The sequence below is a fragment of the Castanea sativa genome, chromosome 3 (assembly GCF_040712315.1).
Source record: "Castanea sativa cultivar Marrone di Chiusa Pesio chromosome 3, ASM4071231v1".
Classification (NCBI taxonomy): domain Eukaryota; kingdom Viridiplantae; phylum Streptophyta; class Magnoliopsida; order Fagales; family Fagaceae; genus Castanea; species Castanea sativa.
In genome coordinates this window covers 41258787-41282164 of record NC_134015.1, presented here as the reverse complement: position 1 = coordinate 41282164, position 23378 = coordinate 41258787, and the positions used below count along the sequence as shown (strand labels likewise).

The window sequence follows — 23378 nt, the reverse complement described above, 5'->3', positions numbered from 1 at the left end:
TATATATATATATATATATATATATATATATATATATATATATATATATATATATATTGAATTTGTACACAATGAAAGGCAATTGATGGGTCCTTGATTCTGAAATATCCTCAATAGTTACTGATGGATTGTTGGCTCTTGGATACGACGCTTCAATTTGTAAATCTCGCAGGGAAAAATGTTCCTCCTATCTTGCAGGTAATTCTTTTTCCTTCGATTTTCTTTCTTACGCTTTGAAACTACGTTTCCTTTTATTTCTTGTTTGGCAACCGAGAAAATTTCGGAATAGAATAGAAAAACAAGGGGAAAATGATTATGATGATGCGAAGAAAATCAGTAGACTGGATACTTCGAACTTAAAAGGACTACTTGCTGCCTTGATGGTCTGAAAAAGAAAGAAAAACAATCAAAGGTGACCGGGGTCGTCGGCCAAGAACCCTCCGATGGTAAAGTTAGTTTTTTCTCTCTAGACAAAGAGGTCCAACTTTTTGGGAAATGTAAAAAACATACCTTTGTTTTGTCTGAATGAATGTTTATATAGTGTCCTAAGAACAGTTATCAAACTTGTAACCTCCCCTAGATTTGGGGAGGTGTGAGGGTTCAGAAATAACTTTCCACAACTGCTTTAGAGTTACATATTTCTCCCCTAACTGTTATTGGAGTTATGCGTGTAATAAGAAGTTGTACTACACGCTCAGGAATTTTCCCAAGTGTCTAGGGTTCATCCAGGGGTCCTCGTCCTGAGGACTTCCAGCCGAGCATACCACGCATCTAAGGGAGGTCCTTCCTTTATGGACGACCCTTTCCATGGACGAGGTTCATGACGACCCTGGACGACATGGTGGGGTTCTTGTGAAACTTTACCATGCAAAACCTCATCCAAACATCATCCTGCATGGACGAGCTTCATGGATGAGGTTCTTACAGCCTTCGATTGTCTGGTCTTGCCCTGGACGACCTCCATGGACGATTATTGGAGTTTATCCCCATCAGATTAGGTTTGTTTTAGGTGCATGTCTCTGTTTGTTATTTGAGAAAAAAATAAGTGAAAGAAGAGGAAATAAAAAACAGTTATTTTTTTTTGTTTGGTGTGGATAGCCTAACATGGATTTTTGGTTTCTTTGTTTTTTGATTGAAATTTTTGTGAGCATGGAGTAGAAAATACTTTTTTTTTTTTAATTTGGTACCGGATTGTAAATATTGTTTCTTACATGTAAATTTATTTTGTAATTTTTTAATTAAAAACATGTCACGTCATTAAAAAAATGCCAAGTCGTTATTCCGTTAGCCACGTAAGTAACACAACTAACAGTAGTTAGTAAAATGACTAATACAACTCAGTTTTAAAACTTGAGGGACCAATTGTGCTCACTTGAAACTTAAGAGACTAATTGCGCACACAAGGTAAATTTGAGAGACCAATATTGTAGTTTTGTCTTTAAACAAGAACATGCCATTACATGTGAAACTTGTTTTTTATTAAAATGAATATTTAATGGTTTATAGATAAAAAATGTTATAAAAGGTTTAAGTGTTATATTCAAAATTTCAAAGAGTCTGTGTTTTACAGATTAAACACATTATTTGTGTGTGTATTTTTCAATTTAACTATTTTGTTTATGAATAAGCTTACGAATAATATAAGCTCAAGATAATTCACAAATTATTTGTTAAGTCATTCTCTCCCTATGTAAAATGTATATCATGGTTTATGATTTGAATTTTAATTACACCCAATAATAAATCTAAGTTTACTATTAATTTATAGTTAAGAGCAGATAAAGTCTCTGATGGTTGAGTAAGAGATCTAGGGTTCAATTCCTACCTACACCAAAAATCAATTAGTGTTTTGGTCTGATGATAAAGAGCATCATCAGGAGCAAACACCATAGGTTGAAACTCTCTCTAAAAAAAGGTCAAATAAATAGAGTAATCTTTCATTTCTAAATTTATTAAAAAAAAATCAAAAAGTGATAAGTATATATAGATTTTATATATAATTTATACTTATATATATAAATAATTTTTACAATGAATTTTGAAATAATTTTTACTAAAAACAAAACCTTATCTACAAATTCACATGAACTAATCTATTATTAATTATTATATAACTTTTAAAAAAATTATATATACTCAAAGGGGGGTTTGAGTTTATCTTATTTATTTGGACAAAAAAAATTTCCGAGTGTGCTGCTTGATTTATTTGTAGTGTAGTAACACGTGTCAAAATCTTACAGTGGGAATCAGTACCAAGCAAAGCAACGAAACTCCAAAAGTCAAAACCGCTAATCAGATTCTCCCGCTAAAAAATCTATTCCAGCCGTTCATTTTTCCACCACTAACGTTTGATTTTTTCCACCTTTAATAAATCGAACTTAAAAGGTACCAACATATATAATTGACCACAAATCCTTATATCAGTTTCTGCAACGAGCTTTAGAGTATTGTGGATTCTCATTTCTCATGTCTTTTGCCTACAAGGTATGATCTTTAACACTTATAAAAATTGCCTGATTCTCCAAAGCAATGACAAAATATTTGCAATAGGATTTTTTTTTTTTTTTTTTTTTGGTTTATGTTTATGTTTTTGGTACAATCCCTGTACGTCTAACATTATTTCTCATTCAATTTCTTTGTAAATTAAAGTTTGATTACTGCCCCAATAAAACAAAATTTCCATACTTTTTTGTTTCATATAATTATTAGTTTTCATATATATTCTGGATATGCAGTACATCTAGGCCACAAAATTCCCTCAGATTTATCAGAAAACTACTAAATAAATATTCTTGTTAATATATATATATATATATATATATATATATATATATATATATATATATCTTTCTATAAAAAGTAGTACATGCGAATGATTATATGATTGCCACTGTCCTAGTTAAAAAACCAAAAAAAGAATATACTTTTTACTTTGATAACAATATACTAATTTTTTTGATAGATAGAATAGAAAAAAAATAGTATATCAAATAAGATTAAATACAATATGATTCATTACTCTTTATTGATGAATATTCAATTCTTATTTTGGTATTTTAGCTAGGACAGTCTCAATCATATAATCATGCGCTAATTTTATATTGGACATCTAAATGATCAACAATTAGAGAATATTGTTTAAGATACTTACCTGGGCGGGGTCAATGGGTGATCAAAAAGGCCCATGGCCTAGTAGGGTGGCCTCCATTGCACTGAAAGGAGGAGTGCCCCGCTAACATCTCCCCAAGTCTCAATCATATAATCATGCTAATTTTATATTGGACATCTAAATGATCAACAATTAGAGAATATTGTTTAAGCAAATAGAAATAGTACATTTGTAAAACCCATATATCTGGATATTGTAGCATTAGTTAATCATATATTGGTTGCCATATATCGTTTGCCCATGTTTTGAGTTTTGACATGAATTGCTCAGGAACCAAGAGCAACTACCAGAATGAGTTCCCGGCATCGACCATTGCACACTTGTGGAGTTTCAATCTTGGCGATTGTTCATAGTGCTTACACAAAAGCTCAAGAATTTAATGGAACAATAGGTTCGATGACAAGAAAGATAGCCAAATTAGCCCCATTTGCCAGTCCATTAGCATATGCAATGCAATATCAATGGTTAACAATCCTCTCTTTTGCCGATGATCAAATACTAGCAATTGAAAACATGATAGAGAAAGTTTTTCCTCCATCAAACCATGTATTCAATCAGATCGACTACTTTATCCAATTTGCCGAAACTTTGCCAGAAAAATTTGATTATGCTTTCGACAAAATTCCTACAATCGTCCACCAATTTCGTTTTGATTGTGCACTGGTCCAAGTTATTTTCTTGTTGAACTTTTTTATCACTAAATTGAGTCACTGGGAACATGGAAGTGCACGGGAAAAGGAGATTATCGTCGATATAAACTGGGAGAAGCAAAATAATGAACAAGCTTTTGTTGATGAAGCACAGAAGCCTGAAAATTTGCAAGCCAATGTTGACAGTGAGAACAAGGAAAGCCTTCCTACCAAATCTGAAACTCCACAAGCTGAAACTGAAACAGTTTGTAAAGCATTTGATTCAGGCATTACAAAAGGGACATACAAGGAGGTACTAGAGAAGGGGACAAAGGAAAACATGGAAAAGAAAGCAGGAGAACACATTGAAAAGATGGAGAAGAATGAGAAAATTAATGTCGACAAGGAAGAAGCTGAGAAAGGAGGTGAGCATAATGAAGATGAAAGCAATCAAAGCCTTCTGAACGATGATCCAATTCTAGAATTGTTCGAGTCAGCATGGCTCATGAACTCTGGAAGAGGGGGTAAAAGGTATACAGCGTCACGTTCTAGTTCATATGCGTGAAGTGAAAACCAGAAACAAGCAAGCATGGCAGTTAGTAGCATTTACATTTTTTTAATTTCTATTGTAGATATTTGAGCAAATTTCTACATCACATTAGGGTGATTTGGAGGTCAATATTATTCACAACTCAAAAGTCTGTCATGCTAGCTGCATTCTATGCACACTACTTTTGAAGTGAGTTCACACTTCACACTAGTGCTGTCACAGAGAATGCTTGATGGACTATGGTGTAGTTTCCTTGTTCAACAATGTTGAAGAAATATTGCATTGTTTTCTGTATTGATGTCTCTTGCAAATTCTGGTTTTTAAAATAGATGAAGTTATCAAACATGGTAGAGAATGATTTGAACATGCAAAAAATATTATTTTGCAATAGATGGACAGACGCCATAAATAAAGATTTGTTGTCAAAACAGAGCTACACGTTTCTACTGTCTTGTTTTTTCAGAAGCATTTTCTCATCCAACTCGATTTTGTCCAAATTTTATTGATTTACTAGCCCTAATCTATGCTTCTATATCTTACATATAGTTGCATGAACTTTGTCTGTCGCACAAGTGTCGAAAACGTACATAGTTACATTGTTGGAAATAAAACAAAATACTAATGGTCCTTTCCTCACTTACTCTCACAAACACTCACACAACTTAGTGTATAGAAGAGACTCACACTCCTAAATTAAATAAAGGGAGAGAGAGTAGAGAGGGAAGAGTTAGAACTTTTTAAAGTTTTGTATTTCTCTTCAACTCCTGCTTAGAACTTGACAGATGAATGGGTTTATATAGTACGCCATCCCACCTTTAACTCTCACTACATTTATTTTCTAACTCTTACATTTATAAACCCCACACATAACTTCAATAAACTTCCCACTACATTAACTTATGAAACTCACTTATTTATGAAAGATTAATTAAAAACAAGTAACTTCTAACATCCCCCCTTAAACTTGTTTTCTTGATTACTCCAAGTAAGGCTCGCAGCTTGTTGAATATGTCAAACTTGAGTGGTTTAGTGAGTATATCTGCAACCTGATCATGTGACTTCACGAACTCAAGATGAACTTCCTTTCTTGCAATACATTCTCGAATAAAATGATACCTTGTGTCGATGTGCTTGCTTCGGTCATGAAAGACTGGATTCTTTGCAAGAGCTAGTGCTGACTTATTATCCACAAATATCTTCGTAGCTTCTTCTTGAAACATCTGCAACTCTTTCAATAAACTTCTAAGCCACATTGTATGACAAACACTAGAGGTAGCAACAACGTACTCAGCTTCACAAATGGAAAGCGTCACGATTGACTGCTTTTTGGACATCCATGTAAATGCAGTATCACCCATATAGAATACAAAACTAGTAGTACTCTTTCTATTATCCGTGTCTCCAGCCCAATCACTATCACTGTAGCCAACAAGTTTAAAATCTTTAGAGAGTGAATACAACAATCCACAATCCAATGTACCTTTTAAATAGCAAAGAATTATCTTGGTCGTATTCAAATGAGTCATCGTTGGTGCTTTCATGTAACGACTAACTAGTCCAACGCCAAAAAGAATGTCTGGTCTTGTGCATGTCAGATACCTCAGACTTCCGATCAAACTCTTGAAGAATGTTGGATTAACCTTCTCTTCATTGTCATGCTTTGACAACTTCACTCCACATTCTACAGGGGTGCTAACTGTATTGGAATTTAGCATCTCAAACTTCTCAAGGATATCCTTCACATGACCTTTTTGGGAAATAAAAATCTCATCCTCCATTTGCTTCACTTCAATGCCCAGATAATAGGCCATAAGTCCAATATCTGTCATTTCAAACTGCTTAGTCATTGCTTTCTTAAAGTCTTCAAACATACTTGGATTGTTACTTGTAAAAATCAAATCATCTACATACAGACAAACAATTAAGATATCTCCATTTTTATGCACATTACAATAAAGCGTACGTTCATGTGGGCATTTAAAAAACCCATTAACCTGGAAGTATTTGTCAATTCTACTATTCCAAGCTCTTGGTGCTTGTTTCAGGCCATATAGAGCTTTTTCAATTTCAAAACTTTATCTTCTTGCCCCTCTACAACATAGCCTATAAGCTGCTCAATATAAAGTCCTTCCTCAAGGTAGCCATTCAAAAATGAGGATTTTACAACCATTTGGAAAATTCTCCATTGATTCTGAGCTGCTAAAGAAATTAGCAATTATATAGTTTCCAAACGAGCAACTGGAGCAAATACCTCATCATAATCAATACCTTGCCGTTGACTATAGCCTTTCACCACCAATCTTGCTTTGTATCTCTCTACCTCTCCTCTTGCATTCTTCTTCAACTTGTACACCTATTTTACACCAATTGTCTTCTTTCCAGTTGGAAGAGTTGCAAACTACCATATATCATTCTTCTTTATTGCCTTGATCCCTTCGTCCATAGCATTTCTCAATTTTTTGTCTTGCACCGCTTCTTCAAATCCTGTAGGTTCACAATCAGCAAACAGACAAAAAAGTGTTACATCATCTGTAATCTCTGTTAAATAATAAAGATCCTAGAGACTTCTCATTTTTTTTTGTCTTTCACTAGAAATTCCCTCTAGTAAAGATGATGATGATGGACTTTCATGAATGGAAGATGATGCTATTGGTGATGGAGGTGGAGTGATAGGCTCTTCGTGAACTTCATTGACTTGATCTTTCTCTTCAAATAGAGGAAAGAAATTATACTTCTCTTCTTGGATGCTCTAATCCCATGTGCCTTCTTCGTCGAATTCCACATCTTGACTAACAATGACTTTTCCAGTGCTTGGATTATAGAACTTATAGCCCTTAGAGCTTGGATCATAGTCAATGAACACATACTTCTTGCTTTTATCATCTAGCTTGGATCTCTCTTGATCCGGTACATATGCATATGCAATGCTCCCAAACACACGAAGATGGAAAACTGTAAGCTTCTTCCTACTCCAAGCTTGTTGTGGGGTTTTTCCTTGTACACTTCTTGTGGGGCAACGATTGGACAAATAGATTGCACAATCTATAGCTTCAGCCCAAAATTCTTTAGGCATTTTCTTGCTCTTCAACATGCTTCTGGCCATATTAAGAATTGAACCATTCTTTTTTTCTGCTACACCATTCTATTGTGGTAACCTTGGAACTATTAGAGGACGGCGAATCCCATTTGATTCACAAAATTCTTTGAATTCATTTGATGTGAATTCGCCTCCTCTATCAGATGTTAAGGCCATAATTTCATGGCCACTCTGCTTTTCTACAAATGCCTTAAATTTCTTAAATACACCAAATGCTTCAGATTTCTGCTTCAAAAAATAAACTCACGTTTTTTTACTAAAATCATCAATAAAGAGAAGAAAGTAGTTACTTCTACCAAGTGATGATGGCTTGATAGGTCCACACATATCAGTATGAACAAGTTGCAATGGCTTGGTTGCTCTTGTACTAGCTTCTTTTGAAAAGCTCTTCCTTGATTGCTTGCCAATGAGACATCTTTCACAAAGCTAGTTAGGATGCTCAATGGAAGGCAGTCCTCTCACTATCTTCATCTTTGTCAACAACTGTAGTCCTCCAAAGTTTAAATGCCCAAATCTTAGATGCCAAAACCAAGAAGAATCTTTAAAACAAACCTTCAAACATCTAATAACATCAGTTTGAATATTTAACAAGAACATTCTATTTCTTGTCATAGGCACATTAGCTATCACATTATTTCGATGATCCCTTATTAAGCAACTACAATCTTTCAACTGGATATCATAGCCTCTCTCAAGGAGTTGTCCCAAACTCAAAATATTAGTTTTCATGTTTGGCACATAATATACATCAGAAATAAATTGATGATCTCCATTCTTTAAACGGATAAGAATTTTACCTATCCACTTCACTGAAACTTTGGATGAGTCACCAAAGGTAACACTCCCAACCACCGATTCATCAATCTCCATAAACATCATTTTATTCACACACATATGGTTGCTAGCACCAGAGTCAAGATACCACGCACCATTTTCTTCTTTGTCTTCTCCTTTCTATGCCATTTTTATCTTCAACATAGTTAGCTTTCTCCTCAATATTGTTAGCGGCATTTTTACATTTAGAAGCATAATGCCCATACTTTTGACAATTATAACATTTTATATTAGACTTATCATACCTTCTTCTATATGGTCTTGAGAAACTTCTGTTAGAAAAACACATAGAAAAAACGAGTTTGTATCTCATACAAAACATGCGCAGCGGAAAATTAACGGATCTACTTCATTCGCAACTGATAACATATACTATGTACGTTTCAGAATTTAAAAATAAGAAAGCGTACGTTGGTGCGATGAAATTTAAAACCAAATATTAGAAGTACTTGAAAACACTTTTAATCTTCACTCCAATTCCACTTAATGCCCAAGAAGTGTGGTCTCTCAATCGGTTTCCAAGGAGAGAATAGTAGAGTGTCTAACACTCACATACAAACCATTTCATTTCTTGTATGTTCTTAATGAAAACACTTATGAAAAGAACTTCTGAAAACCTTAATGAAATTCTATATGTTTCTCTCCTTATATATAACTGACTATTTAATTGAGCTAGCCTTTTGGGTCATTCCAATTGGGCTCTTGTGTGTGGCTTGGAGTGGGACCAAAAGAGACCAATAAGACACGAGCTTCAATGGGCCTTGGGCTTTTCTATCAACTCTTGACAAGTCTAAAGTTACCATTAACTATATTTAATATCACTATATAAATATAGTTGCACTCTAGGCCTTTTCTTTAAATTATATCCCAAGACTTTATTGTACATGCAACCCCTTCATAAAATATTCGAAGTAATACAAAGTCATGGATGTAGACTGCCACTTTTGAAGATTACTACATCTTAATCCTTGAGTACCCGGTTTAATCCTTTAAGTTATTCATTATATATTTATGAAATCTAATTCCATAAATATATACTTTAGTAACTCCTTACTAAAGTGGTTGGGCCCAACTCTCTAAATAACCAAACCCATTAAACTTATCTCAAGAGAATATTTTGTATCTCCGTTAAGAGACTATGAATTTCATCTTGAAAACATATGTTCTATTAACACTAAATGTGGCTGCCCAACATACTAAGGTTTTGATCGTGACTTTTAGATCTCACTGCTGATATATCAAAACAACTTACACCTTATGATCAAGTCCATTATTCTCTCAGGATTAAGAGTTCATGTAAATAGAAGTCGTGCGATTTATTATTCATTTGACAGTCGTTAGGAGAATAATAAATCTCACAGCGGTTCAGTTCAATATGTCTTAACTCTTAAAGCATATCAACATACCAACTAGAAATTTTCATTTCCATGATCAAGACAAATCATCTTAGTTGATATGTTATAGTCTTCGCAGATGAAACGCCCAATTTCATCACCGACTAGAAACTTGTGATTTATATCTTCTGTGACTAAATCACATACAATGCATCTCATGGACTAAGACAATGTCTCATTAGTTCATTTATAGATAGTCTCATATAATTAAACAATTTAATTATTAATGAAATGTCAATAAATTGGATTTTAGGGCATAAACTCCAACAACTTCCTCTTCCATAATCTCTTATAGATTGTGAACATTGACCCCTCTCTTCATAATTGAGAGAGTTTTGACCATTCCTTCCTCCAAATCCTCTCCCTCTACCACGTCCATGTCCTCGGCCTCTTTGGCTACTTTCACTCCAAACTTTCTCATTTAAGGTGAGCTTTGCTTGTAGGACTTACTCAAAAGGCTCTTGCTTCTTCTTATTAAGCCTTTCTTCATAAGCTTGTAATGATCCCATGAGTTGGTCAATGGTCGCTGAGTCCAAGTCTTTTGATTCCTCAATCGCCACAATGATATGGTCAAACTTAGAAGTTAATGACCGTAGGATTTTTTCTACCACAAGGACATCGTCCAAGTTCTCACCATATCTCTTCAATTGATTTACAATTGCCAATACCCTTGAAAAATAATCTAAAATAGACTTAGATTCTTTCATGTGCAAACCTTCAAACTTGCCTCTTAACGTTTGAAGGCGAACTTTCTTCACTCTATCAACTCCCGTTAGAGAGTTTTTAAGAATCTCTCATGCTTGCTTGGATGAAGTTGCATTTGCAACTTTCTCGAACATAGTTTCAACCAAACCTTCATAGATCAACGTAAGAGCTTGTTGATCTTTCTTTCGGGCCTTTTGCAAGGCTTCCTTTTGGTTTTTGGTCAAAGATTCTTCATCTTGTGACTCCACATAACCTTTCTCCACAATCTCCCACAAATCTTGGGATCTGAGCAACGCCTTCATTCGAATACTCCAATTTTCAAAGTTTTGTTTGGCAAGTCAAGGAAATTGGAACGACACCATCCCATTGGCAATAGCCATTCTCACAGTGAACTGATTGGCTCTGATACCACTTTGTTGGAAATACTGATGGATCTTTCCTCACTTACTCTCACAAACACTCACACTACTTAGTGTATAGAAGAGACTCACACTCACAAATTAAATAAAGGGAAAGAGAGTGGAGAGGGAAGAGTTAGAACTCTTTAAAGCTTTGTATTTCTCTTCAACTCTTGCGTAGAACTTGACAGATGAATGGGTTTATATAGTACGCCATCCAACCTTTAACTCTCACTGCATTTATTTTCTAACTTTGACATTCATAGATCTCACACATAACTTCAATAAACTTCCCACTACATTAACTTATGAAACTCACTTATTTATGAAAGATTAATTAAAAACAAGTCTAACATACATGACCATAGTTACATGACCAATTTTTGTGTGCCAAGAACCCCCCCCCCCCCAACATATATATTAGTCTACAGTTTGGTAGAGGAGTTTAGTAGAGGAATCTGTAGCATGTATTGGTGATGGTACTGACCTTAGTTTTGACCTAGTTAACAAAAGGATAGCGAAGGCAAAATGAGACCAAACTTCTTTTTTATTTCACCTTCATTCAATGGCCACTTATTGCTAGCATGTTTCATAAGTCATTTTAATTTTTAAACCGTCTATTTTAAAGGAATGATCAACGATTCTCTATACCCATTTTGTTGAGCTAGCAGAATCTGTCCCAACTACTCCATGTAACTAGGCAAAGATCCAAGACAATCAATTTATTTTTGATTTATTAAAGATATTCAAACAAAAGTGGAGGTAAGGCTACCTATGACCTCACTGAGAACATTAAAATATTTGGGTTTGTAAAAAAATACATATTTTTTACCTTAAAAAACTACTTTATTTATTTTACCAACTCATTTGACAATACACCTAACATCTCAATTCTTATTTTTACTTAAAACCAAATAAAATAATATAAACTATACAATGAAATAAAATAAATTACTCATCTCTCTTCCCTTTCTTCCTTTCTATCTCTTTTCTCTCTCCACTGTGACAATAAAAATATTATTTAATTTTTAGCAACTTGCTACAGTATTACATTCTCAAACACCACTTTATCCATATTACCAACCCATTTAACAATACACCCAACATCTCAATTCTTATTTTTACATACAACTCAATCAAATAATATAAACCACACAATCAAATAATATATTAAAAAAAATTGTTTCCCTCTCTTCTCTTTCATCTCTCTTTCCTCTCTTCCTCTTTGTCTCTCGCTCTCTCTCTCCAATAATATATTTTTTATGTTTACAACCCATGAATAGTAGGTTGTATTTTTGAGAACTCACTATTCACAATTGCAGAAAAGAAAATAGTAATACATACCCTAATAAACTTGATTTTTGGAGTGTTGGTCAGTGAAATAACAACTGGGAGTTTTTACACCCCTAACGGGGTTGGCCTAACATAATTTGGGGCCTAAGGCGAAAATTTTATATGCAGCCCTTCATATGTAAACATTAATTAAATAAAATTATATAATACTACTAATTAAATTAAGACTAATTTGGTGTTAATTCAGAAATTGTTGAATAACTAAACTAAGGTTAATTTCATATAGAGGATTGAATATCATAATTGAACCATAAATTTTAAATAAAAAAAATTAAAAAAAATATATTATTTTAAAAAAAAGAAAGTTACTTTAATTTGAATATATGACTATGCATAGTTAAGTAAAGTTATAATCTAAATTTTTTTTTTTTACTTAAGAGGAAGAGATAAATAGATATTATTTGGTGTGTGGTTTTGTGGGAGATCGGTCTACAAAAATAAAAGTCTCAAACTATTAGGAAAGATTAGTCATCATTGATGATCTACCACATTTGCAACATTTTTTTATAAAAATTTTAGTGTTTCAATTGGGTTAAATTTCTATTGGTCTCCAATTTTGGAAGCCTTATTAGAAATGAAAAAGAAAAATACTAAAAATATTACAAAATGTTCACAATATAATATAATAATGACTATAATTAATGAATTTCAACAATCTAATTTATAAGTATTTGAATTATTTTTTATATAATTAGTGACATGTCAGTTTGTAAGCATATAGTAAAATATGTGATATCCTTATCATCACTCATAAAAATAATAAATAAAAAAATTTCTCAATTATTTAAAAAATTGTTTTATTTTTATAATATTTTGGGCCAATGGGGTCTTCTTTTACTAGGGATTTTTTTTTTTTTTTTGTGGTTGCAAAGCCTTAGGCCTAGGCCTTGGGCCGACCCTTGCACCACCCCCCCCACCCCCCCCCCCCCCCCCTATTCTAATGCTCAATTTGGTATCAGCTTTTCAAAATTTTGCTGATTTTTTTTTCTTGTTATAAGTGTGCTAAAGTATATTTATACTTTAAAAAAGTCAGGAAAAAAAAAATTATTGAATAAGCTGGAAAAAAAAAGATTAGTAGCAAGCAGACATTGCTTTTATTTAAAAGGTCTAGCTTATTCTTGGTAAGAATTGCTAGAGAAGATTGTTTCTTCTTCCACCATGTGTTTGTCTTTGCCACGTGATTAGACCAACATCAAGTTTTTATTCATTTTTTATCTGTTCATGTCTACTTTGACATTATGGGTTGCTTTAAGATAGCTTCCAATAGAAGCTGCTTATTTTTCCTACAATAAAAAGCCCCCGCCAGAATTGTAACTCTCCAAGCAATCAAGTCCACAAACAAAGCTTCCTTAATTCCAAAACCATCAGCTTCCCCCACCCCCCCAAAATCGATCACATCAAGCATGTTTCCTTTTACAAGCATGCCTTCAACAACATCAGTTCTATCTACATATACTTCCTTCGCTGCATCCGCAATGCTGCTCCGGACAGTGGTCAGTGAGGTCCAGACCATGACCAGTCAGCTCATACCTCAACAACTCCAAGAAAAATTCTTTTCCAAGCTTGGAGGCCTACTCGGTAATAATTTCTCTTCCCAAATTACTATCATCATTGATGAACGCAATGGGTTTTCCATCAATGAAATTTACCAGGCTTCTGAGATCTATTTAAGCACAATAATCACCCCCTCAGTCAAACACCTTAAGGTTTCCAAGGCCCCGCGTGAGAAGAACCTCTCCATCACGATCGACAAAGGAGAAAAGATTATTGATGTATTCCAGGGAATAAGTTTAATTTGGGAATTCGTTTCTATTGAAAAACAGAAGTCATACTATGACTATGAAAGCTCTTTCCACTCAACAGAAACATGTGAACAAAGATCAATTCATCTCAGTTTCCACAAGAAATACAGGGAGATTGTGCTCAGCACTTACCTGCCATGTGTGGTAGAGAGATCAAAGGTCATAAAAGAAGAAAACAAGGTGGTGAAACTCTATTCACTTGGAAACTCCCATCAAGATGTCAATCTTGACCACCCATCCACTTTTGACACACTGGCAATGGATCCAAAGCTCAAGAAAGAGTTGATGGATGACTTAGATAGATTTCTGAAGAGAAGAGTGTTCTATAGGAGAGTAGGGAAGGCATGGAAACGTGGGTATCTTTTGTATGGCCCTCCTGGTACAGGCAAGTCAAGCTTGATAGCAGCAATGGCTAATTACTTGAAATTTGACGTCTATGATTTGGAGCTTTCGAATCTACATAGCAATGCGGACCTCAGGGGGCTGATAGCCTCTACTGCAAATCGATCTATTCTTGTAATTGAGGATATTGATTGTACCATTGAGCTGCAAGACAGACAATATGGAGGATACAACCAAACAGACAACCAGGTGAGTTCATAGATTGTAACACCACTACATTGAACTAATTTGCACTATTTGCAGTCTTTTTCATCTCAAAACACCCTGTTTTGAAGACTATTTAAAGGTTTTAAAAACCGGACCAGTTAAAGAATCAAAAAAGAAAGTGATTAATGGTTTCAGCTAAGCACTCATTAAACCCACCACAACTAACCCATTTCTTTCTCTTTCTTTTTCACCCAGCCCCACTTTAAGCTCTCTCTTAAATTTCAAATTTACTGCTGCCTTTTCAATCTTCTGTCCTTCGTCTCTTGACGCTCTCTACCATGAAAATTTCAAGAACCAGTGAAGTTAAAAACGGTCAGGTAAAGGTAATCCATCTTAAAACATTATCAAGATTACCCTCTAATTTTTACCTCAATCTCTTTGCAAACATGTGGTTTTTCGATTTGTTTATATTTTAGAAAACAGTGTTTTTTAACATTTAGCTTAAATGTTCAACAACCAGTCCAACCACACTGGTTTTTGGTTTTTCCAATTAAAACGCCGGTCTCCAGTTTTTCTGCTTTTTATGCTATTTCCAGTTTGTTAGCATAAACAGACCGGATTAGAACCAGTCGAACCAGACGATCGGGTAAAACCATATTTTTTCGGTTAATCAATAGAAGTAAAGATGGTTACCCCAACCTAACTTGTAGGATCAGCTGTAATAATAAATCGCTCTCTCATTGACAGTTGACATTATCCGGGTTGCTAAATTTTATCGATGGGCTATGGACAAGCTGTGGGGATGAGAGGATAATTGTCTTCACAACCAACCACAAAGACAGACTAGACCCCGCACTGTTGAGACCAGGCCGCATGGACATGCACATCCACATGTCCTATTGCACTCCAAGCGGGTTCAAGATCCTTGCTTCCAATTACCTAAGAATTGAAAGCCACTGCCTTTTTACTGAAATAGAAGGACTCATTAAGGAGGTGGAGGTCACCCCAGCAGAGGTTGCAGAAGAGCTTATGAAAAGTGAAGACCCCGATGTTGCGCTTGCAGGACTGGTTGCATTCCTCCAACAGAAGAAGAAGCAGATGAAATGTTCTGAAGAATCCAAATCTGAAGTAGAGAAGGTCAATGAACAAAGTAAACAAAGCCTGAGGAAGAAGAAAGTTAAGGAAAGCAAGAGAAAGAAAGCTAGAAGTGGTAAAAGCAGGCGATGAAAGGGCATAGTCTACATGATTTCTACATCTCTCATGAGTCTATGCCAACATACTAGCATTTTAATGAATAAAATAATCAATCTTATAATATGAATCAAGTTTTTGTTTTAGCAAGTTGTCCCCAAAATTAGTCCTATATAGGAAGCGCCCATATTTCCAAGCAACAAAGGGTATCCGTTGCTTTCAATAATGTATAAAAACCTTCTTACACTGATTATTGAGGTGATGAGAATGTTCACTCTCTTTTGGAGCCATATAATAACAATCATCAGTATCCTATATTGTAAATGGCCAATATTAGCATGACATGAGCAAACCTTCATGCAAGAAAATGAATCAAGCACAAATCAAGAAGCCATCTCGTCAAACTCATTTCATACCCACTTAAGCATATTTACATTCCATGTAAGCAAAATGGATGTGACTTCTCAAACGAAGAAAATAAAGCGTTTTATCAAACACCTTCCATGCAAGCAAAAACATATACAACTTCTTGCCAATAACAAGCAGCCTTAATCCCAAATTATTGGGGTTAGCTATGGATTCTCAACAAATTAGTTAGGCTGAGCTATATGTATTCTTAACTTATCATCCATTCTATTCTATCTAGTCATATTCTCAATTTTTTCCAAATACATCATGAAATTACACTTGCAATTGCAGTGAACATCGAAAGCTGAAAGGTACTAGACATTTATAAATGAGAGGTGCTACCTCCAAAACATTTTCCAAAACATTTTCATAACATTTTCACAAGTGAAAAGTTCTTATTAGTACTAATTTAAATTCAAAACTTAAATTACTTTTTTACCCATCCGTGACAACCAATAACAACCAATAGCATTTCTCTTCATAAATAGACTAAAATTTGAAAAACTTCATATTGGTTTGGAACAAGGGCCGCATGAACTAAAAGACCCCCACAACACAATGAAATCCCATTGGCTGCACTGCTACAATACAAACAAGGGAATCAGAGGACTATGGCACATAGGAGCTCCACTATCTGCATTGCTGGCCAGCTAGGCAGAATGGCATGGCAATAGACTCCAAAACCATTGTTACTAACGTTTGTAAAAGGAATCAGTCCCTCCATTGGTCTATAAAAGGAGATGGGCTGGCCTTCATAAAACACAGAATAAAACAGAGAACAAGAGTTAGGAGGCTTGTAAGCCTGCATCATTCAAGTAGCAATATGGTGCCTAAGAGTAGAGTTCCCCTTGGTTTTTTACCCCCTAATCAATATCTAAGAGGTTTTCCACATAAATTAGCGAGTCTTGCATGCTTAGTTTCTTAGTATTTTCTATAACACGCCACTGACCACCCTTGTTCAGCCATTAACCTATGGGTGATGGCGCCCAAATGTATCGGTAGGTAATAATTTAACAAATTAGCAATCAATAGTAAACACTATCAAACTAGACTCCAATTAAACTACTACGTACAGCTGTCTACTGCAAATTGATCTATCCTTGTAATTGAGGATACTGATTGTACCATTCAGCTGCAAGACAGACAATATGGAGGATACAACCAAAATAACAGCCAGGTGAGTTCATAGATTGCAACACCTCTACATTGCACTAATTTGCACCATTTACAGTCTTTTTCATTGTAACACCCTTTTTCAAAGGATATTTTTCAGTTGATAAAAGTAAAGATGATTAGCCCAACCTAACATGTGAGATTAGCTGTAAACAATAAACTGTTCTCTCATTGACAGTTAACATTATCCAGGCTGCTAAATTTTATCGATGGGCTATGGACAAGCTGTGCGGATGAGAGAATAATTGTGTTCACAACCTACTATAAAGATAAATTAGACCCTGCATTGTTGAGACCTGGTCGCATGGACATGCACATCCACATGTCCTATTGCACTGCAGACGGGTTCAAGATCATTGCTTCAAACTACCTAAGAATTGAAAGCCACTGCCTCTTCACTGAAATAGAATAATTCATTAAGGAGGTCGAGGTCGAGGTCACCCCAGCAGAGGTTGCAGAAAGAGCTTATGAAAATTGAAGACCCTGGTTGCATTTCTTCAACAGAAGAAGCACAGCAGATGAATCTGAAGGAGAAACGGTCAACGAACAAAGCTCTAAAATCAATGAAGATGGTGAGAAGAAGGAAGTTGAGGAAAGCAAGAGGAAGAAAGCCAGAATGGGTAAAAGCAGGCAATGAAAGGGAGTAATCTACATGATTTCTATCATCTCACGCTGCGAGCCTATGCCAACATACTTAGCATTTTGAATCAAAATTCATAATATAAATTAGTTTTCATTTTTGCAAATTATGTCCCAAAAATTATTCCCAGATTAGATACACCCATATCCCCAAGCAATAAAGGATCTCCGTTGCTTTCAAATAATGACTAGAAAATCTTCTTACACAATGACTATCGAGGTGATGAAGATTTTCACTCTCATCAGTTCCCTATAAATGGCCAATATTAGTATGACAAGCAAAACCTAAACAATAACAAGAAAATGAATCAAACACCTTAAGATGCAGGCAAAAACAAATACAACTTGCGCAGAAGAAATTTATAAATTCAGATTGAAATAAAGCTCTGAGATGAGCAAACCAATAACATCGAAACCAATCAAATACCTTCGGTGCCAGCAGACAAATATTTGTGCATCTCCTCAAACTTTGTTGAATCATTTTATCGAAAACCTTCCGGTCAAGGCAGGTTAAACTTTCACACTGAATTGGAACGAGGGCCGCGCGAACGCAGGCCCTCACTACCACAAATTATGACGTAGGCTCTGTCACTTGGACAGACCTTAGGACAGCACCCCTCCAGTGTGCAATGGAAGTCACTGTCCTAGGCCATGGGCCTTACTGATCGCCCATTGACCCCGTCCAGGTAAGTGAGGAAAAAGGTAACCCGTGTTTGCTTTTATACAACAATGCACTCGCTTTGTCGCCCTTGCTCATTTCGATGTGGGATTAGTTTCACCAACAATTAATAGGAATAGCTGGGCGCACAAAGCGCGTTGGGGTCTCCCTAGACTGAAAACTGAAAGCTGATATATGATTCTGGCAAGGGTGATACTCACTACATGATTTTAAGATATTTGGGCTCAATCAATTGCTCTCTTCGATGACATTCATAGCATAGAGTTTAAAATACTGTTGAAATTATGTTGACATATGTTTCGTAAAGAAAATAGAGGGACAATTTTTTTTTTTTTTTTGAGGGGAAAATAAAGGGATAAATTGAGATAAGTGGCATGGTTTAAAGAAAAAAAAAATTGAGCATAACTTTTTTTATAATAGAATATTCTATTAGAGAAGTCACTGTGTGTGAAAAATGTATTTATTTATTTTCTTTATCATTGTCATTTCATTCATAGTTCGCCTAAAAATTTTACACCTTTAAAATCCTTATATTTGAAATTGATAGTGACGTTATTACAAGCTGACGGCACATTAAGAAGCTGACGGAAATGCACTTATTACATACTGACTGCACGTTAAGAAGCTGACGGAAATACGCTATCCGTCAACTACTGTCATTGACACCTCTTTTGACATTCAATTTCACACCCCTTACGTGACGACGTTAGGCTAAAGGGATCAAGATAGCGAAGTCAAGACTGACGGCCAAGGTGAGAAGGTCCTTAGCTGACGATATCTTTGGAGATGTACCTAGGCTGACGGCGGTATAGGAGGTGCACATTGGTTGACGACCTAGGCAGAAAAAAGCTGAAGGGGTAATCCAACCTCCATTCTTAATCTATCTTGACTTCTACATACGTGAATATAAGGAAAGTTCTTTCGCTACACGTTTGGTCTTAGTCAAAAGGATCCCTATAAGGAAAAGAGCTTTATACGATATGCAAAGATCCGCGAATTGCTCTTCTAAAAGGAAAGTACTTCCTCGCCAAGGCGTTTATTTCGGCTCTACACCACTATATAAACCCCAAAAACCCTCATGACAAAAGGTACGCACAATTACCTCAACTCTGGCACTCTAAGGTTGTTTTAAAGGCTCTAACTTGATCGTCGGAGGGTCTTTGGCCGGCACCACACCGGTGCTCTCTGTCGATCACCTACTTTCTCTTCGCAAGTGTTGCTTCAATCGGAGGAGTATTTGCAGCTTACTGGTGATTTCTTCGGCATCATCAGAAATAATATCTAAACTCAATAGAGTTGAAATCGAGACATTTCAACTCTTTTGATTTAAAAATTCAATTTTCCAAATGCAATCATGTGGAATTTACTCTACTAGTACTACTACTGGTGATGAAAAAACGAACATTGACAAGTATTTTTAAGCAGCATAATGCTAATTTCAGCAGCAATTTTGAAGATCTCCCTCTAGCAAGAGGAGCAAGACTTCTATCTAAAATACAATAAAAGCAATTTATCAAACAATTTTCACTCAAAACAAAATCTCTAGAAGTTATTATTTATTATGACTTTTATTTATGACCAAAAAAAAAACATGTGTACTAGTAGTAGAGGGAGTAAACTCTTATCGACCAGTGCCAACACAACTGAGGGCTCAGCCCAAGTGGGTCCAGTCCTATTAGCCCTATCTCTCACTCATGTTTATACTTGAACTGAAGTAAAGCTAAACCAAACATCATGATTTTCAGTCTAAAAAAGAAATTTGGTCTTTTCTTTTTCTTTTTTTCGGGGATTAGAGATTTTGAAGATCTCCCTCTAACAAGAGGAGCAAGACTTCTATCTAAAATACAATAAAAGCAATTTATCAAACAATTTTCACTCAAAACAAAATCTCTAAAAGTTATTACTTATTATGACTTTTGAGTTTATTTATGACCATAAAAAATAAAAAAATAAAAAAACAAACAAACAAACATGTGTGTACAGTGTACTAGTAGTGGAGGGAGTAAACTCTCATCGACCAATGCCAACACAACTAAGGGCTTAGCCCAAGTGGGTCCAATCCCATTAGCCCTGTCTCCCGCTCATGTTTACTGAAGTGAAGCTGAACTCAACATCATGATTTCAGTCTAAAAAAGAAATTTGGTCTTTTCTTTTTCTTTTTTCTTTTTCTTTTTTGAGGATTAGGGATTTCACCATCTATCATCACATGTTATCCATCCCACCGAATATCACTAATCAAAAGACAAAAAAAGGGGGGGGGGGATAACTACAAACTTTCACTGCAATAAAATACATTAAAAATAATAATAAAAAAAGACACAGTAATATAACTTTCACTTGTACGTGGCAGGTTAAATGAAAATAAAACCCCAAAGTGGGAAAAGAATGACAAATTAAAATTTAAATGCACAAGCAGGAAATGTGAAAAGAATGATTTTCAGATTTATGGGCTATTGGCTAGTGGGTACAGAGCTTTGGAGAGGAGAAAATGGAAACAAAAAAGATTTACGCCCACCGTGGGGCTCGAACCCACGACCACAAGGTTAAGAGCCTTGCGCTCTACCAACTGAGCTAGACGGGCTTCTTGTCTGTCCTATTTATAATTATTATTTTAGTTTAAATAAGTGGATGGCTTACGTGAATTTGAAACTTAGTAACTTAGGACTTCACAGTTATCAAACCATTTAAAAATTTTAACTTTTAGCACCTCGAGAAACTGTTTTATTTATTCCAACACCTCATTTTACAATACACTCACCCAACATCAAATACTCACTTTTACCACTTCATTCAATATATTCATTCTTTTACCACTCAAGCCTCTCTTCCTCTCTAATTTTCATTTAAATGATGTTTTTGTGTTTATCATCTGGCTACAATAGCTTGGTGTTAATAAAAATTAACTTTTGACACCTTTGAATCTTTAATGTAGCTTTTTAGTGCTTTGACTTTTGGGTGCTAAAATAGCATTTTAGCTATTTTAGCACCTTAAAGGGAATGATCTTACTTATTAGTTATTACAAAACATTTTAGTTGTTAATTCATTCTAGTGCACTTCTATGCAAGAATTTGCCATATATTTTATTTTACTTTTCTTATAAAATAACCAAAGTTTAAAATAGTAAGAAATCAAACACATGGCATATCATAATTGGTAGAGCATAAAGTGCAACACAAAAAGTGTGACAAATAATTTGTATTCTAAATTCTCGGGGAAAAAAAAAAGAATTTGTATTCTAATAAATTGAGCTGTTTGGTTCTATTTTTGTGTTCTGTTTTTTCAAACCCCATAAAAAAAATTGTTTTGATAATTTATTCTCAACGCCTATTTCCTAATGTTTTTCTCCTTCTTGAACCAATTTGGAAATGTTTCACTCTTTCCATTCTTTAACTCAATCATTTTTCTCAAAAATAAATAAATCAATCAATAAATAAAATCTGAGCATTTTTGACAAACAATACACCAAAAATTGCATTGGAAATTTCAGAAATTTTGAACCCAAATCACCACCAAAACATAATCAATGCTACAACAATTCAAATCCAAGCCCATATTTATTTTATTTAAAAACAAACCAACCAACACACCACGACTCCAAAGACCCAACCTACAATGGTGGGCTAAGAATGGACTCAAAGTCAGTGATACATAGAATACTTGATCCGCCCACCGTTGTTAAGTGGGTTTAGAAAAACAAATTGGATTTAGATCAACTTCAACATCTTGGTGCTTGGAAGGAATTACAGATGCTTTTATTACAAAATTTTCATTAAAGATAGTGTTGGCTCTAAGAATTTTTGTTAGGCCATTAAGAAACTTAAAATTATACAAAATGTAATATTAAAAAATTAACTTAAATATATCAACATAACTAACAATTAAAATGGTCTAATAGTCTTCTTTTAATAAAATAATAGTATAGTATATATTTTTTACAAAAAAAAAAAAAAATCAATAAAAACTCAAGTCAAGCAACAAGCGGTTAAAATTAAAACTAACAAAATGAACAAGCAAAATGGAAATGATGAGAGATAAAATGAAAAGTAAGAATGTTAAGATTAAAGTAATAAAGTGAGAGCATATATAAAATGATGATTGAAAAGATAAAAATGGGGAGAGAGAACTATAGATGATACATGTTGCAACTACAAGCCAAGCCACCAAGGAGAGCAAAGCAACCAATGCTGTCGAGAAGAACTTATGACTATGGTTTTAAAAACCAGACCGGATCGGCCGATCTGACCAGTTGAACCGGAAACCGGCCACTAGTTCTATCCAAAAAAAAAACCCTAAAAACTGGTCAAAACCGGGTAAAACCAAGAACCGAAGGCAAACCCAGTTTTGCCTTTGGTCCAGTTTTTAAAACCATGCTTACGACCACAACATCTCTCTTGCAATCATTTTTTAGGAAAAATGAAATTATGAATTATTTTTATGAAATGAGTTGAATGAGTTACAAATTTGAATGATTAGGAGGTTTTTTGTTAATGGCCTTTAAGTTGAATGCTTTGTTCATTTGTTGTTGTTTAGCCAAATCTTGTTATTATTTAGGTTATTTTTGCTATTATTTGGGCTAATTCTTATTGTTATTATTTGATTTTTTCCCCTTTTTGTTTAAGGAGTTAATGATTATATGGGGTGGGGGAAAAGATTTTTTTATTTAAACCCAAAGTCTTGAGATTCTCAAGTCATAGCTGTGGGCACAACGGGGGAGTCGCCACCTAATTTTTGCAATGGTCTAGGAACCATATACAAGCGTCCTCTCAAGGAATGACCTTTTTTTATCTTACTACCAGAGATATGAGTT

The 23378-nt window shown here is 34.8% G+C and overlaps 2 protein-coding genes, 1 long non-coding RNA gene and 2 other non-coding genes across 6 annotated transcripts; 2 read left to right on the top strand and 3 right to left on the bottom strand.

Moving 5' to 3' along the window:
- Positions 1 to 2429: 2429 nt before the first annotated feature.
- On the top strand, positions 2430 to 4638 carry LOC142627446 (uncharacterized). Its single transcript, XM_075801310.1, has 2 exons — positions 2430 to 2484; positions 3440 to 4638. Exons 1-2 carry the CDS (start codon positions 2467 to 2469, stop codon positions 4361 to 4363), a joined length of 942 nt encoding a protein of 313 aa, XP_075657425.1. The 5' UTR covers positions 2430 to 2466; the 3' UTR covers positions 4364 to 4638.
- An 8804-nt stretch (positions 4639 to 13442) lies between these two features.
- Positions 13443 to 15986, top strand: LOC142627445 (AAA-ATPase At3g50940-like). Its single transcript, XM_075801309.1, has 2 exons — positions 13443 to 14522; positions 15228 to 15986. Exons 1-2 carry the CDS (start codon positions 13533 to 13535, stop codon positions 15705 to 15707), a joined length of 1470 nt encoding a protein of 489 aa, XP_075657424.1. The 5' UTR covers positions 13443 to 13532; the 3' UTR covers positions 15708 to 15986.
- On the bottom strand, positions 14482 to 18820 carry LOC142627448 (uncharacterized). Of its 2 annotated transcripts, XR_012842849.1 has the most exons (3): positions 18319 to 18820; positions 15180 to 15603; positions 14482 to 14813 (listed from the first exon to the last, which is right to left on the bottom strand). It is a non-coding gene; the product is annotated as an uncharacterized LOC142627448 (long non-coding RNA). The 2 variants fall into 2 exon arrangements; XR_012842848.1 differs by lacking the exon at positions 14482 to 14813 and having other exon boundaries at positions 15126 to 15603.
- LOC142630099 (U1 spliceosomal RNA) lies at positions 18426 to 18585 on the bottom strand. Its single transcript, XR_012843214.1, has one exon. It is a non-coding gene; the product is annotated as a U1 spliceosomal RNA (small nuclear RNA).
- Positions 18821 to 21078: 2258 nt separating the features above from the next.
- TRNAK-CUU (transfer RNA lysine (anticodon CUU)) lies at positions 21079 to 21151 on the bottom strand. Its single transcript has one exon. It is a non-coding gene; the product is annotated as a tRNA-Lys (tRNA).
- Between the last annotated feature and the right edge of the window lie 2227 nt (positions 21152 to 23378).